Source organism: Siphateles boraxobius, unplaced genomic scaffold (genome assembly GCF_051911475.1).
Source record: "Siphateles boraxobius isolate OS27281-9 unplaced genomic scaffold, OSU_SipBor_1 130, whole genome shotgun sequence".
NCBI classification, from domain to species: domain Eukaryota; kingdom Metazoa; phylum Chordata; class Actinopteri; order Cypriniformes; family Leuciscidae; genus Siphateles; species Siphateles boraxobius.
The window spans coordinates 31838738-31860288 of record NW_027508734.1 but is presented as its reverse complement, the minus strand read 5'-3'; the positions used below and the strand labels follow the sequence as shown (position 1 = coordinate 31860288).

The 21551-nt window shown below is 38.1% G+C and overlaps 1 protein-coding gene across 1 annotated transcript; it reads left to right on the top strand.

The window, feature by feature from the left end:
- The first annotated feature begins 201 nt into the window (after positions 1-201).
- On the top strand, positions 202-18780 carry neto2a (neuropilin (NRP) and tolloid (TLL)-like 2a). Its single transcript, XM_077229265.1, has 9 exons — positions 202-577; positions 6219-6275; positions 6657-6797; positions 8162-8410; positions 9592-9639; positions 9947-10074; positions 10713-10941; positions 15360-15473; positions 16051-18780. Exons 1-9 carry the CDS (start codon positions 562-564, stop codon positions 16746-16748), a joined length of 1680 nt encoding a protein of 559 aa, XP_077085380.1. The 5' UTR covers positions 202-561; the 3' UTR covers positions 16749-18780.
- Positions 18781-21551: the final 2771 nt, after the last annotated feature.

Below are 21551 nucleotides of genomic sequence, written 5' to 3'. Positions count from 1 at the left end.
AATGATTTAAATAAAGTCATGACTGAGGGCTGTTGTGTGTCTAAACCGTCTCAGTCAAATGAAAGACTACATTACAGTAAATTGTATAGAATAAATCGATACTCTAGATGCTGTGTCCGTGGCGAATCACGTCACCTCAACTTGACCGCGCTCTCCGCGTCTTACTCTCACGTACTGCGCATGCGTACATGCTGCTCATTTAAGCGAGCAGCGCCCGAAGCTCAAATCAGCCTCGTTTAGTGCGATCTCCTCAGTTCAGCCCGAGACTCCCACAGACGCGCGTCTCTCCCCAGGCTCTCCGCGACGCCTATTTGAATGGCCGTACACTGCATGTGGATTTACAAAGCACATTTCTCAACAGGATTATAAACTCATTTACAACTTATCAGGCAGACTTGATGTGCGCGTACTTCGTAAGGAATAAGGTGGTTTCTTTACATCGTGAGGAATGGGATTAACGAGATCGAAGAAAAGTTGGGATTTGTAGGTCTAGTAAAATGGAGAGATAAAGCTCGCCTACAGAGCTCACGAAGGCAGACGCAGCGCGGTAATTCACAGCGAATGGAAATGCACAGAGGTGAGTTTCAGCAAACATTCATTTATTTTAGTCTAGTGTCTGACAACACAGCGCGATTTGGTCCTATATGGTTGTCGCTGCTGCAACAAATGCAGCTCAACATTCACAATAAGAGCCGTGTCTTACAAGTTTTAAATGGACAACCATAAATCGCGTCGCCACCTACAGGTGTGCTTTTGTTTATTGGCAATATCTGTCCAAGAAAATCTGGCTAATCAATTCCTCTATGCGTTATTTGCTTCGTATTCATTTAACCATTGGTAATTTGTATGACAGGAAATGTTTTTTTGTCATTGTTAGCCAGCAAAAATGTAATTTGCACGTTAAAAGCTGTATAGTTCCACAACAGAAGGCGAGTTGCATTAGATTACTGCAGCGCCTCTGTCAAGTTCGCCGCGTGCAGCGCGTGGCATTTGCAGAAGCGGCGCGAGAGTGCTGAAGTGACAGCTCCCGCGTGCCACAGCTGGAGCACGAGCTGCTGCCCAGCACTCATGACCCTCGCCACCGATGAGCCGTGTCTGCGAGATTTAACTCAATCTATTTTGGGGAAAGTACTGGGATCCAACTCCCTATTTGCTAATTAAGTCAGACCACTGCAAAAAAAAAAAAACGGGGTAATGCTTTGTATGGCATGTTCGTTCATGTAGCCTAGCTACATTACAAATCAATATATTAATAAAGCAATAGCCTATACAAATCACTATAATTTATTTAGTAGTATAAATAATTAGTAAAACAAGAACTCTGCAGAATAGCAAACTGTTACAAAATATAATTATTTTGGCAACAAGTTGTTCACTACTATTAGCATTTTTCACTGTCATGTAAAATGTGACCACGTCTTACCCACGAAGATGAAAAACAAGGGTTCAAAATAAGTCATCGCCTCACCAATTATGTTTTATATCAATATGCAAAATGATGGCCAAATTTCACACTACCTAAATTAATTTTCCCACAACTGCTCTATAAATGAATTACAACCAAGTAATTGTTGATTCTGCATTTGTTCTGTAGACTGTTTTTGCTTAGCCCTATAGCGAGATGCGTCTGGTACAAATAATGCAACTCTTTATTTTATTTTTTTATTATTATTATTGAGTGTGGCCTTGGAGTAAGTCAAAATTACAAACTGAAGGAATAAAGTCATAATTTGTAAAGAAATGGAAGAGAAACAGTACTTGGCATAAGTATAAGTAGTTCGGGTAATTTATAATCCTCCTGAGTGATATACGGCGGGTAAATCTTTGACACCTGTCTTTAATTAACTTTGGAATTCAAATGACATTATAGTTCATATGCTTAGTGGAAAAAAGATGAATCTGTTTGATCAGTGACAGTTCGAATAAAGTTATTATCAAGTGAGAATAAAGTTTTTCCCCCTTCGTGGAGAGATCTGTTTTGGTGTTTTTATGGACACTGCTCAAATAGTATACAGGCCTCATAACATTTTACCGCTATGTCCCATGGGGCTCATCCCAGATGTGTGTTCATTTGAAACCAGACAGCACACAAGACCATTCATGCAGAAAATCAGATCCTACGTGAGATGTGGAGCCACTATTGCCTTCTTCATTTTGAAGACAAAACTCAATTTAATTCAGCTCTAAAACTTTCATTATGCATGTTCTATTGTGCTATGTAAAAAGATCCCTGGTTGATCTCATAATAGCATCACATAAGATGAGATAACTGTTCATCTTTCACGTGTGACTCTGAAATCTCTTAATCTTTTAAGACTGAAACATACGATTCTGAGGGTCGTGTTTTATTTGACGGAGATTGTGTGTTTGGCTTTTCTTAGCCAAATGTGCATTTTCATTTTTAGTTTGCAAATTAATCTACGCTGATATTAAGGCGTATAGAAAGTACTAGGAATTGTCACTAAATTGTCTTTTGGCGCCCCTCACAGTTAGCCAAATGTCAACTTTTTATTTTTCTTCATCCAAACACTTGTTTTTTGTGATATACATTTTACCTATATAACAAATATAAATGTATAGGCTAGTGCAATATTTCCTTGTCAGGTCAAAATAGGCAGCTTGACTTTTGTAGTCACAGAAATGTTTGAAAACCCAGTTGAAACGATATTTGCATTAAAAAATGTAAATGTCCCAATGGGGATCCCCTTTTCCCATATTTATTTAGGCCTACATATATTCACAAATATACTTTTTTTTTTTAAGTTTAAAAAAGAAAAATAAGTAGCTTAGGATGTGCTGGAGTTGACTTTACAGAGTGCTTGACTCTTGCATTGTCAATACAAGATCTTGACCAAAAACTGATGCACCTCTTGAAGGAAATAACATTACAACATGTATTTCCATCAAGAGGTGTTTTGGTCAAGATCTTGTAATGGAAATGCAAGAGTCAAGCACTCTGTAAAGTCAACTCCAGCACATACTTAATACTTTCAATGAATTTAAACTCAGAGCTGCCAATTCATGCGTGAAAAAGATTATTCATGCTCTCTCCCAACCATTCTTTCACAATTTGAGCCTGATGAATCTTGACATTGTCCTCCTGGAATATGGCCATGATGTCTTGGCTACATGGTTGTTTAAAAAATAAAAAGCTACACACTTCATCAATTAGGGTTAGTAGAACTGTTGCCAAACAAAGAACATGCTAACATAATAATCACTGCAATAATGATCCAATCATTGACTCTTAAACATTTGCCTTTTTAAATCCAAATAGAATGTCGTATTTATCGTCGAGACGTATTTCAGAAAAGTAACCATTATAAAAATTTCTGTTTTTCCTCGTGAGACCTAAATTACTGTAGTTTGTTTTTTTACTTTGCAATAGTTGTCAAAAATATCGATTTTTAGATACATATCGATAATATCTGAAACGTGCCAATACTCATTTCCCGCAGTATCAATATTCGATACACCAGTAGCTGCTGCGCTTTCACACTCTCTCTTCTCTCCGAGAGGGCGTTGACAGACACACACCTGCCTCCACTCACGACTCACTCATCTCATTCGCTCCGGCTGAATAGTTTTGGTGTTACAGGGCATGAATTTCGGCATATTTTTACTCGTTCCCTGCAAGTGTCACTCTCACACACAAAGTGCACGCACATAAAGCCATCTCTTAAACAGCTCGTGACTATCAAATTGAGTTCTTTTTCACAGATTATTGCGCTTGAACCACAAAACTATGTCAAAGTGCCCATCAGTATTCTCGTAAGCACAGTCGGGTTATGTCTTAAGTGAACGTAAACAGTTAAGAAAGAAAATGTATTTGTAAAATATGCATGTGTATCTGTATATTATATCCTTGTGTTCACTCTTAAAGGGACATAAGCCTAAAAAACCTGCACCCTTCTGTCATGAATGTTAATCTGACTACAAAAGACAGAGAAAATGACTTACTGCTCTGAATATCTTTTGTAGCTTTAATTCATAGAATTAATCTGTATTTATTTTTTTTGCAATAAAGACTATACATTATTTTACATTTGATTACTTTATTCCATTTCTGTAGTATTTTTACCTAAATACTACTGTTAGACCCACCAGAAAAACTTTAAGCACTTTTTATTTCATTTGTCTTTGTTCTTTTGTATTTATTTTTGCTAGCCTAGTAGCCTACATGTAATTATTTATTTGTTCTGACTATTTACTTGTCTTTTTTATAAATTCAGTTTGAATTAAGCTTATACTTGTGCTGTGTGTGAGCTATTGTAACAAAATTGCCCCATTGTAAAAACACAAATACATTAAGTGAGCAAACATTTAGGTGACATAATTGTAATGGTAGGCTAACTGATCAATGCTTATATGTAAATAAAAGCCTAAATTAAAATATATTCATTATATAAAGTGATTGTGTCTATTCAGAAGACTTGGATTAGTCCACATGATTCATATGGATTACTGTTACAATGTGTTGTGTACTTTTTTAAGCATGAAAATATTAATGACTAGAATTTCAATGGTTGGACAAAAACAATTATGAGATAATAAAAAAATATCTATATGGCAGTTTTTTCCCATGGTATTGAATATCGAGATTTTTCAAGGTATCGTATCAAAGTTAGAAATTCCAGTATCGTGACAACACTACTTTTCAATGTAGTTTACTTTTCTGAAATGAGACAGTCTCAATGCCGTACGCAGCCGGCAGATGCCACCTCCAGTGGGCACAGCCTTCGAAACGCTCGGGAACAGACGTTGCGTGCACCTGGTTACCATAGCCGCAAATTCCCTGTAGAGCAGTCAGTGTCGGACAGTGCATTGACAGAAGAAGGCCTAGTGTCATTGCTTTTATTACTTACTTTATCACTTATAGATTTACACATCACATATATATATCACACAAAAATATGTCTTGATTGTCATCTAACGATGCTGTGGTGCCAAAAGACAATTCTGATTTTGCAAGATAAACCTCTCAAACAGACTGCTCCCCTTAAAATGAATAACAGACAGTTATGGACAAATACTTTCACTGACTTTGATGACACATTTCCACAGTCATTACTAGCATTGTACATCTAGCAAAGTTTTTCTTTGTTTTACAGAATACATGATTTCATTAAAAAACAATCATACATTTCTAGATTGCTGTACATTTGTCATCTTCCTTCTGACTGCCATAATCAAACTCTCTTTATTTTTTGTGGAAACAATGTTGTGGATTTTGTTTATATTTGCTATATTCTCCCATTCACTAGTATAGAAGTTTACCCATATATGACGACTTTTGCTCATGAGAACCCTGGAAATGTGAAAAAGGTCCAAATGATTTAATTTGCACACTTGCTGTTAAATGTGTAGCATGATGAAAGCTGAGGCACGCCGCTCTTGACATAATGTCCTTATGGCTGTCTTCTGCTGAATATAATACTGAATAAATAGCAAATGATTGGTCCGAAAGTGATGGCTTTTCCTACATTCTCAGTACAAATTCAGTGACCAACAACTATAAACACACACTTGTGATGGCTCATTGCTTTATTTTGCTGTCTAGATTCATTCATTTCAGAAGCATTAATTCATTCTCACACAATCCAGAAGGAAATAAATTAACATTGCATCATAATTAAATTAACAATGTAGCTGTGCATGATGCTTTGTCACTTAATTACAAATTTGCAAGGCAGGGTATCTTGGACCATCTGGCCTTATGTCAGAGATGGGCGTCAAGTGCAAGATGTGCTATGACATGACATGGATCTTGAACGACTGATCAGTCTGATACGAGGCTTGGAGAGTAATAGAGGAGTTTGGGGTGATCAATGTGCTCATGTCTGTGTGCCCACATGGTCTCTGGCTTTTGCCTCCGCAGTCCGCTCAATGAATCAGTGCTGGCTTTGGGCAGACGTTTTCAGACAGAGAGATACGAGACTGGATCAGTCAGAAAAGATGTATAGATGATGAGCTGCTGTAGTTTATAAGGTTCTCACCAACATCACATTTGTCTGACTCCGAGTTTACTGGCCCAACAGCAGAATACTTCAGGAGTCGAATGGCTGTTTTGCAGTACTGATACAATATTTCCCAGTGTTATATACGGTTGTTCTGAGCACAGTGTCAGATGAAGGACATAATTGTGGCTAAATGTGATGTCACATGCCCTAGTTTTGTCTGCTAACATTTGACATGCTCTTGCTCACTCTTGTTTCCAGCCTGGGTTCTCCTCATTGTAATAGAAGAGGGATTTGCCCTGGCGCAGAAAATTAAAGGTATTACTCACACATTATCACACTCATAACTGAATTGTCAACTGTGACAGTCCTATCTGTACACATTTTTGGCATTGGGCTTTCAGAAGGTTCCTGCAGCTTATTTTGCTTCCAATTTCTTAGCAGTTTGTGGGTAAACTGGCCAGTAAATGTAGAATGTTTAAACTTTAAAAATGCAAAAGAAATGCTTCCTTTCAGTGAGTTCTTTGTAAGCTTAAAATAAAAATGTGGAAATTCTTTGTCAAATCAGTATCTAATTATATGGTCAATAAGGACTATTCAAGCAACTGTTAATGACAGTTAACTGTTAACTCAGTCTCTTCAGTAATTGCTAATCTTAGTATTTTAGTCCCTTTTTCTTTTACATATCTTTTCTCACAGAGACGCAGAATGCGGACGAATCTCTATCAAACGCTGAGCAGTGCGGCCAGTGGACCCGGAATATCAATGGAGGGCTGTTTACATCTCCTAACTATCCTAAATCCTATCCACCCAACAAGGAGTGTGTGTACATCCTAGAAGGTAACCTCCCTAAAAGCAAATGAAAGAAGTTTCTCCGGCTATTCTTCAGCTGTTAGATGTCAGACTGACAGGAGCTGTTAATGACAATGTGATTGTTGTCTCCCTCAAGTTAACAATGTTTACTAATATAGGAGTGTTATATATTGCCTCTAGGAACTTCTTCTCTTCTCTTTATGGTATGCAACAGTTAATTATATTCTCTTAACAACATATCTGCTACTAGTGCATCTCAGTATAACTATACAAGCGTGAATAACACAATTTTGTACTGGCATAACAGTATTTCAAGCGGTGCAAGAGCGCCCCCTGTGGACGAAGCAAATGTATTCAAAAACAAGCTGACAGCATGTCATGCATTTAAAAAAATGTTTTTTAAATCTTTAAACCATCATTTTAAATGAGATAGTAGGCTATTGTGAGATCAGTGTAGTAAGCATTTATTTATTGCATTATTTTTATTTATTTTGTAGAATAAATAAATAGGGCTTCTATCGGCTGCATGAACACTGTTGACCTTTGCTCCTTACTGCCACTTCAGCCCAACAAATAAGATAACTTAGCTAGCGTATGAACATTTTAAGAAACACTTGAATGGGATGTAGAAAGAAATGTACATGGTTTAGTCTAGATTAAATTAAGCTTCCACGTTAACCAATGGCCCAAATCGTCCTTATTCACACTAGTAATTTAAGCAATAATCCTATGCATATTTATATGCCTTCACATGCAGAACAGAAAAAATATTTTTTTTTTACTTGATAAACGAGTGTATATTGTGCAGAGTCTGTGGTTTTAATGCAAGCTGCAGCAAATACAGCTGAACAAACCTAAATCAGCAGTGACATTGGTGATTTGTTTCAGAGACTGATATGATTATGGTTGTTGTGCCTCAAGCAGGTGACCTAAATTCAAATTTAGTTAGTGGATAGTGGTTGTTTCATTGTACTACATGTTTGCGCATTTATTGTACATCACAAATTTGAGATTACTGTGGACATTTCTGTATTCGTATTCAAATGAAATGTAATTCAAATGAAATGTGCATTGGAATAATAGTCTATCAAGTTCTTTCAACAGGGTTATGAAAGAGAGTTTATCTTCATTTGTAGCACACTGTCTGTTCATAATATGGACACGGATATAATGTGGATGTGACATCTGTATTGTTCATTTTGATAAATATTTTGTGTGTGTGTGTGTTTGACTGGCGTATTATTACAATTGAACAATGTAGTATTGTATTTCTCATTTTCAGGAATAGGCCATGGGTTCCTCCTGCACAGGTTACAGTGTCACATACTCTACAGTTTACATAACGAAATCTAATATTTTCTCTTTCATTCTCGATTCCCTCTCTCCCGCAGCTCTCCCTCGGCAGAGAATTCAGCTGGCCTTTGACAAAACGTACTATATCGAGCCGTCCTTCGAGTGCCGCTTCGACCACATTGAGATAAGGGATGGTCCCTTTGGTTTCTCCCCTATTATTGATCGCTTCTGTGGGCCAAAGAGTCCAGGTGTGGTCACCTCCACGGGCCGCTTCATGTGGATCAAATTCATCAGTGACGAGGAGCTCGAAGGCTTAGGCTTCCGTGTCAAATACACTTTTATAGCAGGTAACCCTGACAGTCACTGTGATTTTGCCAAGTAAGGCGTGTTCCTGAAACAAGCATCTCTTGTTGATCCTGGAACAAAATTTATTTCCATAAACCCTAAACCCATACTTACCCCTAAATCTACACCTACCCATAATGTATCCCTGAAACCAGAGGGAAATGATAGGTGAATAAGAATGGTATAGAAGCCCCTAACCCTTGTTGTAAGCCTAAACTTGACATAAGATGTAAACCTATCCCTCAAATATGATGTTGATCCAGAAACATGTTTTACATGGTGAAATCACGTTCACCAACCCAGACAGTGAAAGCAGGAAGTTTTGTATATTTGAGCTTTATAACCGAATTCATAAATGCATTCTGAATTGAAATAGATAGCCTTGATGCTCTGGACCTTTTAAAGAGTCCTTGCTCGTCTCTTCTTAGGCCTGTTTCACACTGCAGCATTGTTTATCTGTCTGGCGCACTTGATGTATGTTCTACACGCAGTGATAAACACACAACCAGGACTTTGTATTCAGTAAATGCTCCACTTTGAGATTTAGATTCCATTCCATGCAGTTTAATTACCTTCATGTGATATAAATGTGATCATCCTTCTCATGTAAATTAGATTTCTCAACAATCAAGCTTGTAATGATTTTCAGTGGCCAACTTCTGATAAGTATTTTTTACATGTACACTAGTACACAGTAAGAAGTGGAAACCTGCAATTGTAGCCTTAAGGAGCTTTATCTAATCCTTTAGTGTAAACCTTTAGGTTGATTCATTGATGTTACTTTTTGCTTGAATAAAATCTATTAATTACAAAATTATATTACATGACGTACATTTTTTAGGGTAATATGTTTTCAGTGTAGGAAACATTAATGCAAGCTTGCTGTTGTCTGTTGTCCCTATACTTTGAATACAAATACTTGTAGTTGATTCACTGGATTTTTAGGCATTAAAAATTCAGGGCAAGATCCTGTTCAGATGCAGCAGATTTAAGAGTTTCAGATGTTCTGCGTGTTTAAGGTCAAATAAGAGAAACACTAAATGCTGCATATTAGATCAAACGGCAGATCTTTGCACCGCAGCACCCTCGGCTCTCTTAAACTGGATTTTATTGCACGTTTGGAGCATGGAATATCCAGTGTGTTTGCAATCTGGGTAATGCGATATCTGTCTTATCATTTCAGACCCAGATTTTCATTTGCACGTTGGTGGATTGTTAAATCCAATTCCAGGTAAGCCCCTCAATATTTTCACCCCCTACTTCAATTCCATCTGAAGTGCTTTCTATTCTCTGCGGCAGGCTATCTGCTACTGACATCCTTCACTGCTCCCTCTCTCTGTTGATCTTATGCTGCCTATTTTGAGTCTCTTGTCAGACTTTCCATTTCTGTTTTTTCCAACAACAACAAAAAAACTCTATTTGCCTCCAATTTGAGGTCAATGCTTCTTTTTGCTGGTTCCACTTTAGGTTTTCTGTTTTCCTAATTTCTCTCTCCACTGTATTTCCTTGCTTCCAATTCCAACCTTTTCCTGCGGCAGATTGCCAGTTTGAAATCAGTGGTTCAGACGGAGTCATCCGCTCCAGTCAGGTGGACGAAGAGGATAAGATAAAAAATGGAGACGCGTTGGACTGCATCTGGACCATCCGTGCCCTTCCTCAGTCCAAGGTGACCCACTTGGCTCCTCCTTACTTCATCAAATCAGATGACCGTGCTCTTCTGCCACAGGCAGATATATGAGCACCTTAAACCTGACGAGAGGCAGGAGGTCATCAGGCTCCCCGACCCTTTTTCTGCTCAGAAAACTTTTCAAGGAGAGCTCAAATTAGCAATGCAGCAGCAGCAAGTATTAGTCCAATGATGCATAAATGGAGGTAGAGCCGAATCAGCAAGTGCTAGGAATAAGACTGAGGGAGAAAAACAGCATTAAGATGGCCCAGGGATTACACGCTTACCTGCGCTAAGCAGACCGCAAGACTTAGCAGGCTAAAAAAAAAATCCCAGAAGAACTTGGCAGAAGAGTGAATGATTACAACAAAGCATAAAGATAAGTCATTAGAGTTGTGAGGAGCAACATTTTTTCAGAGTCTTTTTATGCCTGTATCTTTAAGAAAACATAGCCTGCAGCTTTTTTGTTATTCTTGGTAAGCAAGCAGTCCCCATAGATCAGGTCAGTTCACTCTGTGTCAGACTAAAATGCAGCAGTATTTTCAATTCTGCTCGAAACTGTATTCTTTCTTGTCCTGTTCGAGTCAGCATTTTGCAGAATCTAGCTGATGCACTTAAAGGTTGCTTCATCCCTGCAGATATACCTTCGCTTCCTTGAGTACCAGATGGAGCACTCAAACGAGTGCAAGAAGAACTTTGTGGCCGTGTATGATGGCAGCAGCGCCATTGAGAACCTGAAAGCCAAGTTCTGCAGCACAGTGGCCAATGACGTGATGCTGGATACTGGCGTGGGCGTCGTGCGCATGTGGGCCGATGAGAGCAGCAGACTCAGCCGTTTCCGCATGCTCTTCACCTCATTTGTGGATCGTGAGTATAGACCAGGGGCGGTTTTACATGAGGGGGCAAAGGGGTGGCAAGAGGTCTTGGCAGGGTGGCAGGGGCAGACGCTACATGGGAATCTCTGTATGTGAATTGCTTTAACAAAACAACCACAAAAACACTTTTAAACTACAGTAGGTATTGTTTAATCATGCCCTTACACACTACAAAGGTTTTTAATTCACAACAGGAATAAGCCCAGTGCAGTGTTCAAACTAAATTTTTAAAATGCTCACCAAGCCTGCATTTATTTGATCAAAATACGGTAAATATATTAATATTTTGAAGTATTATTGCAAATTAAAATAATATACTGTATATTAAAATTACACCATTCTTCAGTTTCACATGATCCTTCAGAAATCATTCTAATATGCTGCTTTGGTGCTAAAGAAACATTTCTTATTAGTATCAATGTTGAAAATTGTTCTGCTACTTAATGTTTTTGTTGAAACCGTGATTAATATTTTTCAGGATTCTGTGATGAATAGAAAGATCAAAAGAACATAATTTATTTGGGTTACACTTTATTTCGATGGTCCACTTAAGACCACTAACTCCATTACAGAATTACTAGAGTGTTAGTGGACTGTTAGGTTAGGTGTTGGGGTTCAGTTTAGTAGAATAAGTTGACAAGTTACATTTAGTCAGTAGAATGTCTATTGGGTAAGGGCCATATAGCTAATAAGTAGCCTAGATAACAAATATAAAATCAGAAAGATTTATCACATGCACACACCAGTTATGTTTAGACTACTTAATCCTATTGTATTTGTTATTTCCCCAGTTGTAACCTGGTTTCATTGCTGTGATATCTGAGAGGAATTGGATTTATAGGACTGATAGCTAATCAAATGATCGATCTCCTAACTGGCACTGTATTGTGTTGTAACGTAACGTCGGCGTAACCGCGACCATTAAACGTTGTGGAAACAATATTTTTTATTTTTTATTAAGCTGTTGTCTTTACTAAAATTAAAATTAGGCTAATCAAAAGGAAGAGTGCTCTCACAAATCACGAGGGAGCGATTTTACCGCCGATTTTTGCTGATGCTGAATCGTCTAGCATACAATACAATCATTACAAATGTAACTTTAAGTTAAACGTGTGTTTAAACTACACCTGGGGAAACTCACTTCACCTTCAGAGGCTCAGGGGCAGCTCAGTCTCTCCAGTCGGTTTGCAGGGCCACCGCACCGCTGCAGACTCGCTGTGTGTGTGAGCCAGTCAGCCAGACTGAGCGAACGCCGCTCCTCTGCACGTTTGAATCAGGGACGTAGACGTAGGCCTATAAGTATTTGAGGGGGAGAGGCTAATAATACATTTAAAATTAAAAATTAAATTGTTCTCTTTTGATAAATGTATTGTTTAGTTCACTGTTTTGAGAAGATTGTAGACATAGTGGCGGGTTGTTTTTACAAGTACAGTTTTTGGATCATCAAAGTTAGGGGGGCAGCTAGGGGGGAAAGGCTCTAGAGTGGGGGGGCACGGGGGGCAGGTGCCCCCCCACTCTAGAGCCTTTCCCCCCTAGCTGCCCCCCTAACTTTGATGTACAAAAACTGTACTTGTAAAAACAACCCTGTAGATCCGCCCATGGTAAAGACGTTCTTGATGTTAACTCTTTCCCCGCCAAACACGGAATTCTCTGGGGTTTTGTGTTTTTACTGTTATATGCTAGGAGCCACATCTTCTGAAAAAGTACTGAATCTCCTGATCAAAGCACATGCGAAGAAGTTGCACTAACAAGCGATATTATAGCAGATACAAGCAGATGCTCTGTTCTTTCTTTTGATATAATGCATACTCAGATATTCATACAACAAAATATTCTGGGGGCCATGACATTTTTGTGAAATTGATCAAAATCGCTGGGGGTGGCTGGCAAGTTTTAAAAAAAAACGTTGGAAAGGAAAGAGTTACATTTACAACAGGATGGATGTACAATATTGATTAGAGAATGACTTAGACAACGTGAGTATCTAACAATATACAAATCATTAAAACGTAGTGGAGACTATTAATGGCCACATGTACCATTGTATTGAGAGAGTTATACATTTTTTTCGCATATGTCCTGGGCAAATCAGTGGCTTTCATGGTGCTAGAAAGTTAGTATGGATGGATTTGACCTGTGGAGAAGTCTGTGCCACGTCAGCTAGCAAAAAAAAAAGTTTGAGCCAGCAGGCTGGGTAGAAACATCATTTATATTTCATTTTCACTTTAGGCAGAGTCTGCCTTTCCAGGATTGCAAGTCTTCTGCTAACCGCAGTATGAAAACAGCAAGAAAAACAAAGAGAGTTCCCCAGATTATAATGTGCCAAATTTCATTATGATTTAAATTCCAATAACATAAAAACTTAATATACTACAAGAAAATGCGGCTGTACATCTCTATTTAACTGCTACACGCACTGGGATGAAATATTGTTAACCGTCAACATTCATAGTCTTCAACGTCTATATCCAGGGACTTTCAACCTTTTAATCCAATATAAATTTATCATGCAGAAATGGAAATGAGCTTTTTTCAAGCATGTAAGTTCAACAGAAACATTGCTCGAAATGTCAGAATAAAGATGTTGAGTAATAGACTGAAATCCGCTATGATCCATGGGAACTGACTCTAACCTGATTTTTCATTTAAAAATTGTCCATTTAAAAGTGTGAGGTTAATCTCTGTTGAAAGAAATAATATCAAAAAGCCAATTACTTGTCCAACCTTTGTGTAGGAAATCAAATAACAGGGCTATAGTGTTGCACATTTCTCATGCTAATGGGTCAGTCATGATGGAAAATTGAAAGTTATCTGCTGCTGCTGAAAGGATGAAAACACTAAATGAAGCTTTACTTCATTAATTAGATGGTGGGTATGGATGATATATCAAAATGTTCCCCTCTTTTCTTTTCAGGACAGTGGCTCCTTAAAGGTTGTATGCAAATTACTGAAAATTACCATGGAGCAAACAGATATTTTTCCTCTAACCTGTAATACTTTTAATAAATGCCAGAATAATCAGAGGAATTAATTGCAGCATTCAATGTCAACTCCATCTGAATATTAATCTTGCTGAGTGCAAAAGCAGTGGCAAATGCAAATGATTTTCATCACAGTGTTTGTAGAACTGTTGAAAGCTTTGCAGCGCTGTGAATAGATTGACACAGCCAAGTTGTGTTTGGATTAGTTGGTTCATTTAATGCCTTCACTACCATCTTGGCATTGAGCAACACTTTCACTTTCTTCTTTTCCACTGCACTTTCCAAAATATCATACAAGCGCTGAACTACCGTAGATTTGTCCTTTTACCATTAGAATGCACACCAATTAGAGACACATGCTCGAATTTGAGTTTGTGAGCCGGGCCAGGTGCCACAAATACATTATCAGTTCAAAAGTATGGGGTCAGTAAGATTTATTAATGTTTTTGAAAGAAATCTCTTATGCTCACCAAGTCTGCATTTATTTGATCAAAAACAGTAAAAACAGTAATATTGTGAAATATTATTACAATTTAAAATAAGTGTTTTCTATTGTAATATTTTTTAAAATGTCATTTATTCTTGTGATGGCAAAGCTTCTTTACCATTACAGTGTCACATGATCCTTCAGAAATCATTCTATGTTGATTTGATGCTAAAGAAACATGTATTGTTATTATCAATGTTGAAAACAACTGTGCTGCTTAGTATGTGTTATGTTTTGTGGAAACCCTGATATATTTTTTACATTTTGTAAGGAACATTTTGGTTCTGATTTTGGTAGTCGTTAGTGGCCATTGTTGGAAGGCAAGAAATGCCTTACAATTTTGGAAATGAGCACAGTAGGGTTGGAGCCTGGAACTGTTGCCAGTAAATGAAAGTTGCAACATCTTCAATCCTGTGTCAGAAGCACTTAGTCACATAAACTGGATGAGATTTTTCCCTTCCCACTCAAGCTGTAGCATTGCAGTTGCAATGAGGACACTAATGTAGTGGTTGGGTTTTTTGGCATAAAATGGAGGCCGAGGGATGAGGCTGTGCAGCTAGAAGAGAGAGACACGATGAGGAGATGAGTGTCAGGGTTTGCAGACACAGCCTGAAGGATTCATCCACAGAGATCTGCACTCACCTTCAATTACAAGCTTATCTCCCCCTCCTTCTCTTTCCATTCTTCGTTAACCTCCACTCTGACTAGCATGCTAAGCGTTCGTTCAGTCAAGAGCTTCATGGCAACTTGGCCAGATGGGCTTTGTTATGACTGTTGGATTTGATTTATAGTGTTGTACTCAACACCCGCTACACAGCCTGTGGCACAGGCATGAGGCGCACATTTCTGCAGACTGCCGCTGACGCCCTGCTATGAGAATAAAGAGCTGCTGTTGCCTTGTTTTTAAGAGATTTCTTCTTCTTTATCTGTTCTGTTTTTCAGCTCCCTGTTCCAGCAGCACCTTTTTCTGTCACAGCAACATGTGCATCAACAACTCACTGGTGTGCAACGGCGTTCAGAACTGCGTCTACCCCTGGGATGAAAACCATTGCAAGGGTGAGTTACTGCACAAACACCACTTCTGTCCCCTCAGTCACCTACCAGTGAAAACAGTTGTGCTGCTTAATATTTTTGTGGAAACAGTGATGCATCTTTTAGGATTCTTTGATAAATAGAAGATTCAAAAGAACAGCATTTATTCAAAATCTTATTTTAACGTTTTAAATATCTTTAGTGATAAATGCATTCTTGCTAAATAATGTTGTTGTTGTTTTTATCTTATTGACTTATATTAACATTTGAACTGTAGTGTCTTTAACTGCACATTTTCACAAAATTGAAAAGTAATTGATTCATTATACCATTTAGACCGATTCCTTCTGAGTCTTTTTGACCAATCATTCTTTTGCAAATTGGACTGGTTGCTGGCTGTATGTTTGTTGTTGTGTACAACTATCAATAGACAAATCATATTTTATATATTATTTTGTGGCATTTTCTTTGTCCACACGTTCACTTTGGGCAGCAAACGTGGGTGAAATGTGCTATTTAAATTGAATTTGACTTAACTCTTTTATGTCTCTTTATAGTTTAAAGTTTATTTGACTAAAAACAATTTTTATGTCCACCTCAGAGAGTAAGTCCAAGGGACTCTTTCACCAAATCACCAAGACGCATGGCACGGTTATCGGCATCTCCGCTGGTGTGGTTCTGGTCTTGCTCATCATCTCCATCTTGGTGCAAATGAAGCAACCCCGTAAGAAGGTAGTGTCTCGTCGGCCGGCGGTCTTCAACAAAGGCGGCTTCCAAGAAGTCTTCGATCCCCCCAACTATGAGCTGTTTTCCCTCCGCGACAAGGAGCTGTCGACAGACCTGGCCGAGCTGTCGGATGAGCTGGACGGCTACCATAAGCTGCGGCGCTCCTCCACCATGTCCCGATGCATCCACGAGCACCACTGTGGTACGCAGGCCTCCTCGGGCGGCAGCATGAAGCAGAGTCGCACCACCCTCAGCTCAATGGAGCTCTCTTACCACAACGATTTCTCCAAGCCACCTCCCATGAAGACCTTCAATAGCAGCAACACCGGCACCTACAAGAAGAGCTGCTACGGCTACAAACAGACTCACGACTGCGCCGAGCAGGTGATCGAGGATCGCGTGATGGAGGAGATCCCCTGTGAAATCTACGTGAGGGGTGGTAGCGTTGGAGGGGCTGCTGGCAGCATCGGAAGCGGCTGCGGGAGCATTACCATCCGTAACCATGGCAACGCTCGTCCTAACACCACCACCGTGGTGGACCCGGGACAGCGCTCCATATCTATGGACTTCTGAGAGGGCGAGGGAGAGCGAGACCACCCTGACCGCCACCATTGCTGTTTTTACTGCACGGGCTCCAGTGCCATATAGACAAGCACGGAGTGAACGGACTGTACACGGACAGACAGATAAGAAGACATGTGGCTGGCTATTTTAATCTATGTAAATTTAAAACGGAAGAGAAACAGTATATAGGTTTTGTGTTGTTGCTTGACATTAACTCACATTTTGCATCATTTGATGCTGTGGATAACTAAGATTATGAACTCAAATGAAGATGACTGTCATTATTATGAACTGAAGTCATCTTGTGGTCAAAACAAACCCCTGCTGTATCCTTAAGACCCGTTCACACCAAGGGCTATAACGGTAACGTTTTAATAAGCATCCTAATTCTACGAGAATAGTGAAGTCAACACCACAGCTTTAACGTTATAGACAAAGAGGAACGATATTTTTTGCTAATGAACAATAAAGCATTGACTGCCAATCAAAATCCACTCAAATTTAAAGAGCTCAAGCATTTAGAGCAGCAGATGACATAACTGCAGCATGTGCTTATAATAAACAGAACGTTATCATCCGTTGGTGTGGATGCTAATAATAATGTTATCATTATAGGTATTGTTCACACCGTGCCTAAACCAGACAGGATAGGATTTTCTTCCACTGAAAACAAAAATGGTATGTGGCATCAGACACATTTGATGTGTTAATATGCTATTGAGAAAGTAAAACATGATCTAAAACAGCCACATACATTAGAAAGCTTTTGAGTCATGACCACCTTTACTAGAATGTATCACGTTTTGTTGTTAGCCTATTTATTTTGGTAAATTTTGACTTGATTTAACTCCACTAAAACTTGTTTTAGTATTTATAATAAAAATCTGTTAAGGGACTAGATTTTTCTCTATAGATTTATATTACAACTGTGGCATGTTGTAGCTATAGTTTCTATATATGAAGGCTACTGTCTTTCATAACAAATTCTGTAGATTAAAAATAAAGAAAAAATAAGTCAAAATTGGCCTAAGCATGGTAATGAGGAGCCATCACTGGCCTTACCTGTTATTGTAACAAATGCTACGGCTAAACAATCACAAGAACTATGGAACATTGTCATTAGGTCAAGTTAGAATCAATGTGTAAAAAGTGTTTTAATGATGGCTGATAGGAAGAACCTGGCCTTCAAATATTCCAAGAGCAAAATGGACTGTTAAGGAGTAGGAAATAAACAATTTCAATAGAAGATTAGAAAATGTTAGGTAAAGTTAGTTTGACTTCCAATGGCACTTTGAATTAGAACATTCTGTCAAACCGATAACTTTCCTGGTGCTTAAATAATATAAAATACATCATATAGCCTATCCTACAAGTAATTGATAACTAATCTATTATTTTATGTATCAACCAACTTTGCATGTGTGGATGATACCAAAAAAAAGCCATTTTGCAAAAATAAATGTTCAAACCAAAACTACGCCCTTGGTCTTGGTGCTAGTTGCTTTGCATGGTCATAGCTGCTTAGCACAACAACCAAAGTTTACATGGAAGACAAAGGATTCAGTGTTTGTTTTAGGCACGGTGTTAAGAGGAACAAGAACGACTACTATTACCACAGCATACACAAACACTGACCTGATTTATACATTTTGCCATTGTTTTTTAAGAGTTGCTTTTTAGCTTTTGTTTTAAGCAAATTCCCTGTGTGCACTTATCATTGTGTCTCAGTGGCCATTAAAGACCACAGCACAAATGTTGTATGTTCTTTAATCTGTAAACATACCATTTTTGGAGGGTCAACATCCATTACAAGCTTCAGATAAAGTGTGGAAATTGTAAATGATGCTTACACCTTTTGTATAGAAATTATTCTTTTTGTTGTTAAATAAGTAAAAATAAGCAGGAATATATTTTCTAACCAATATATGTTGTATATCAAATTACACTGCGCTTCCATTTTAATCATAACATGAATAATTGTAAAGATGTTGATGTGAGAGATGTGCAGTTACATTTTAATAAAATTACACCACCTAACGTATCTTTGATTGATATATGACGTTCATAACTTTGCAACCACAAAAAAAAAAAATCAATCATCCAGCATGCAGATTTCATCTTATTTCCCTTAGAGTCTACATTACTATCCTTCAGTCAGTCCAATATCACCAGTAATAATATTTTATTATTGTCATTATTGAACGTGTCTACATACTAAGAACATGCCTTTCATCTTCACTGTCATTTGATTTTCTGTTCACTTATTTTCCTTTAGTCCTCTCCCAGTGTCCATCTCCCTGATCTGTCATGTTGAATTAGACTGCAGGAGCACTCAAGGCCCTATGCGTCTTGAAAAGGACAGACGCAGTGCAGATCACAGCCTCCATGAGACCTCGAGGCCATGGCCACCCAAGTGATTGTCACTGATGTTGAAGTCAGTATGAATTTTGAAAATGAAAATTGTCCCCATTTGTTTTCAAGTTCCGAATTTAATTGTGAATTATTCATATTGTGAATAGGTCTCGTTTCCAAAGAAACAATGTGTTTGTCTTCGTAATTATCGGTTCACAGTGGTCAACACCCTTCTGGACTGAACTTCTGCACACCAACCATGGCTTGGAATATAGTGGAATATAGAATAGAATATAGCTTGGAATATAGTGTACAATGACCATTTCATGATACTTTATGGTGCTTGGCTTGGACCAACATGAAAGTGAGTAAATTATTTTATTTATTTATTCATTTTTGGGTGAACTATTCCTTCAATCACTGATTTTCTACTCATAATTAGTACTCATAATCCTGAAGACCGATCCACCAATCAGAGACATCGCTTGTACCATGGAAATAGGTATCATTTGGCCATGACCTTGGCATTGTTAACAGAGTCATAGTCATGCGCCATACTACTCTTTGAATATTTGACAGTAAACTTCAGATGTATTTAGGTGATATCCCACTGGCATGTCTGTGATCAGCTGTAGGTTGCTGTTACACTTGCAGTGAAAATAAACAGCAGGAAAATATCAATAAGAAATATACAGCATGAGGTTGATAGCAACTTTTAAAATGTGATTTAAACGAATTAGAATGTTAAACAAGGTGCACATTAAAGTCAGCACGATAGTCGTCGTCGCCCCCCCAGCCAGACCACAGTTGAGAGCCAGAAGCAATATATAGATAAGTAATACATAAATTATGTATACAAATTGGCAATATTTGTGTGTTTGGTATACTAATGCACCCAGTATATGTGAAAATGTGATAGAAATTCTAAATGTCTGCTTTTTCTACACGTATCATCAGCTCTGGGGCGCTGGAGAAATCCCCCAGGGAGGCGGGTCTCTGGAGTCGCTTTGCCAATTGCTGATTTAAGATATAAATGTTGGACATAAACTGTAGCCAATCAGCGAGCTCAAATCTAGTCAGCTATGGGTGAATCTTTTAGCGCGCCCGCGCCCATCTCTATCATAATAATTATGTCTATGATCTCTATCACAGCAGCACAGGCTAGCGATAAAAGGAAGCAGACAGTGCGTGCGAGGCTTCTCTCAGTCGGAGCTGGCAGGTAAAGCATATTAGACAGTAAAAAAAGAAAGGTAGAAAGAAAGGCTTTGCTAGCTGGATGCTGTCATGCCAATGCCTTATTCTGCTTTCCATTTTTACTTTTTAAAACAACGGGGACAGATCCAGCATGGACAGTTACCGGAGTGAGGGATATGAAGCACCTGTCTGAGAAAGTAATTAAACAGTTTGAGTTTAATTTCAAATGCAAATGTAAAGTTTGTGCAATATTTTTGTTTTTTGTAAGAATGCCTCAACCTTTGAAATGAATATTGGCATTAAATAATTACTGAATTTTTCACAGAGCACTGGTATCCTGCAGTTTGTATTGTGTTTGGGTGGTTATTAATAATAATAATGATGATGATTTTTATTTATATATAGCAACTTTCCAACACCCAGGGTCGCTACAAAGATAGTTCACCTCAAAATGAAAATGTCCTGATAATTTACTCACCCCAATGTCATCCAAGATATCTATGTCTTTATTTCCTCAGTGGAAGAGAAATTAAGTTTTTTGAGGAAAACATTTCTGGATTTTTCTTCGAATAATGGACTTCAATGACAACCAGCGTTTTGAAGTCCAAATCAATGCAGTTTCAAAGGTCTTTGAAGTGCTTTAACGGACTGTGCATGATCGCGGCTGAGGAAGAGTCTTATCTAGCGAAACGATAGATCATTTAAAAAAAAAATATATATATATATATATATATATATATATATATATATATATATATATATATATATATATATATATATATATATATATATATATATACAGGTCCTTCTCAAAAAATTTGCATATTGTGATAAAGTTCATTATTTTCCATAATGTAATGATAAAAATTAAACTTTCATATATTTTAGATTCATTGCACACCAACTGAAATATTTCAGGTCTTTTATTGTTTTAATACTGATGATTTTGGCATACAGCTCATGAAAACCCAAAATTCCTTTCTCAAAAAATTAGCATATCATGAAAAGGGTCTCTAAACGAGCTATTAACCTAATCATCTGAATCAACTAATTAACTCTAAACTCCTGCAAAAGATTCCTGAGGCTTTTAAAAACTCCCAGCCTGTTTCATTACTCAAAACCGCAATCATGGGTAAGACTGCCGACCTGACTGCTGTCCAGAAGGCCATCATTGACACCCTCAAGCAAGAGGGTAAGACACAAAGAAATTTCTGAACAAATAGGCTGTTCCCAGAGTGCTGTATCAAGGCACCTCAGTGGGAAGTC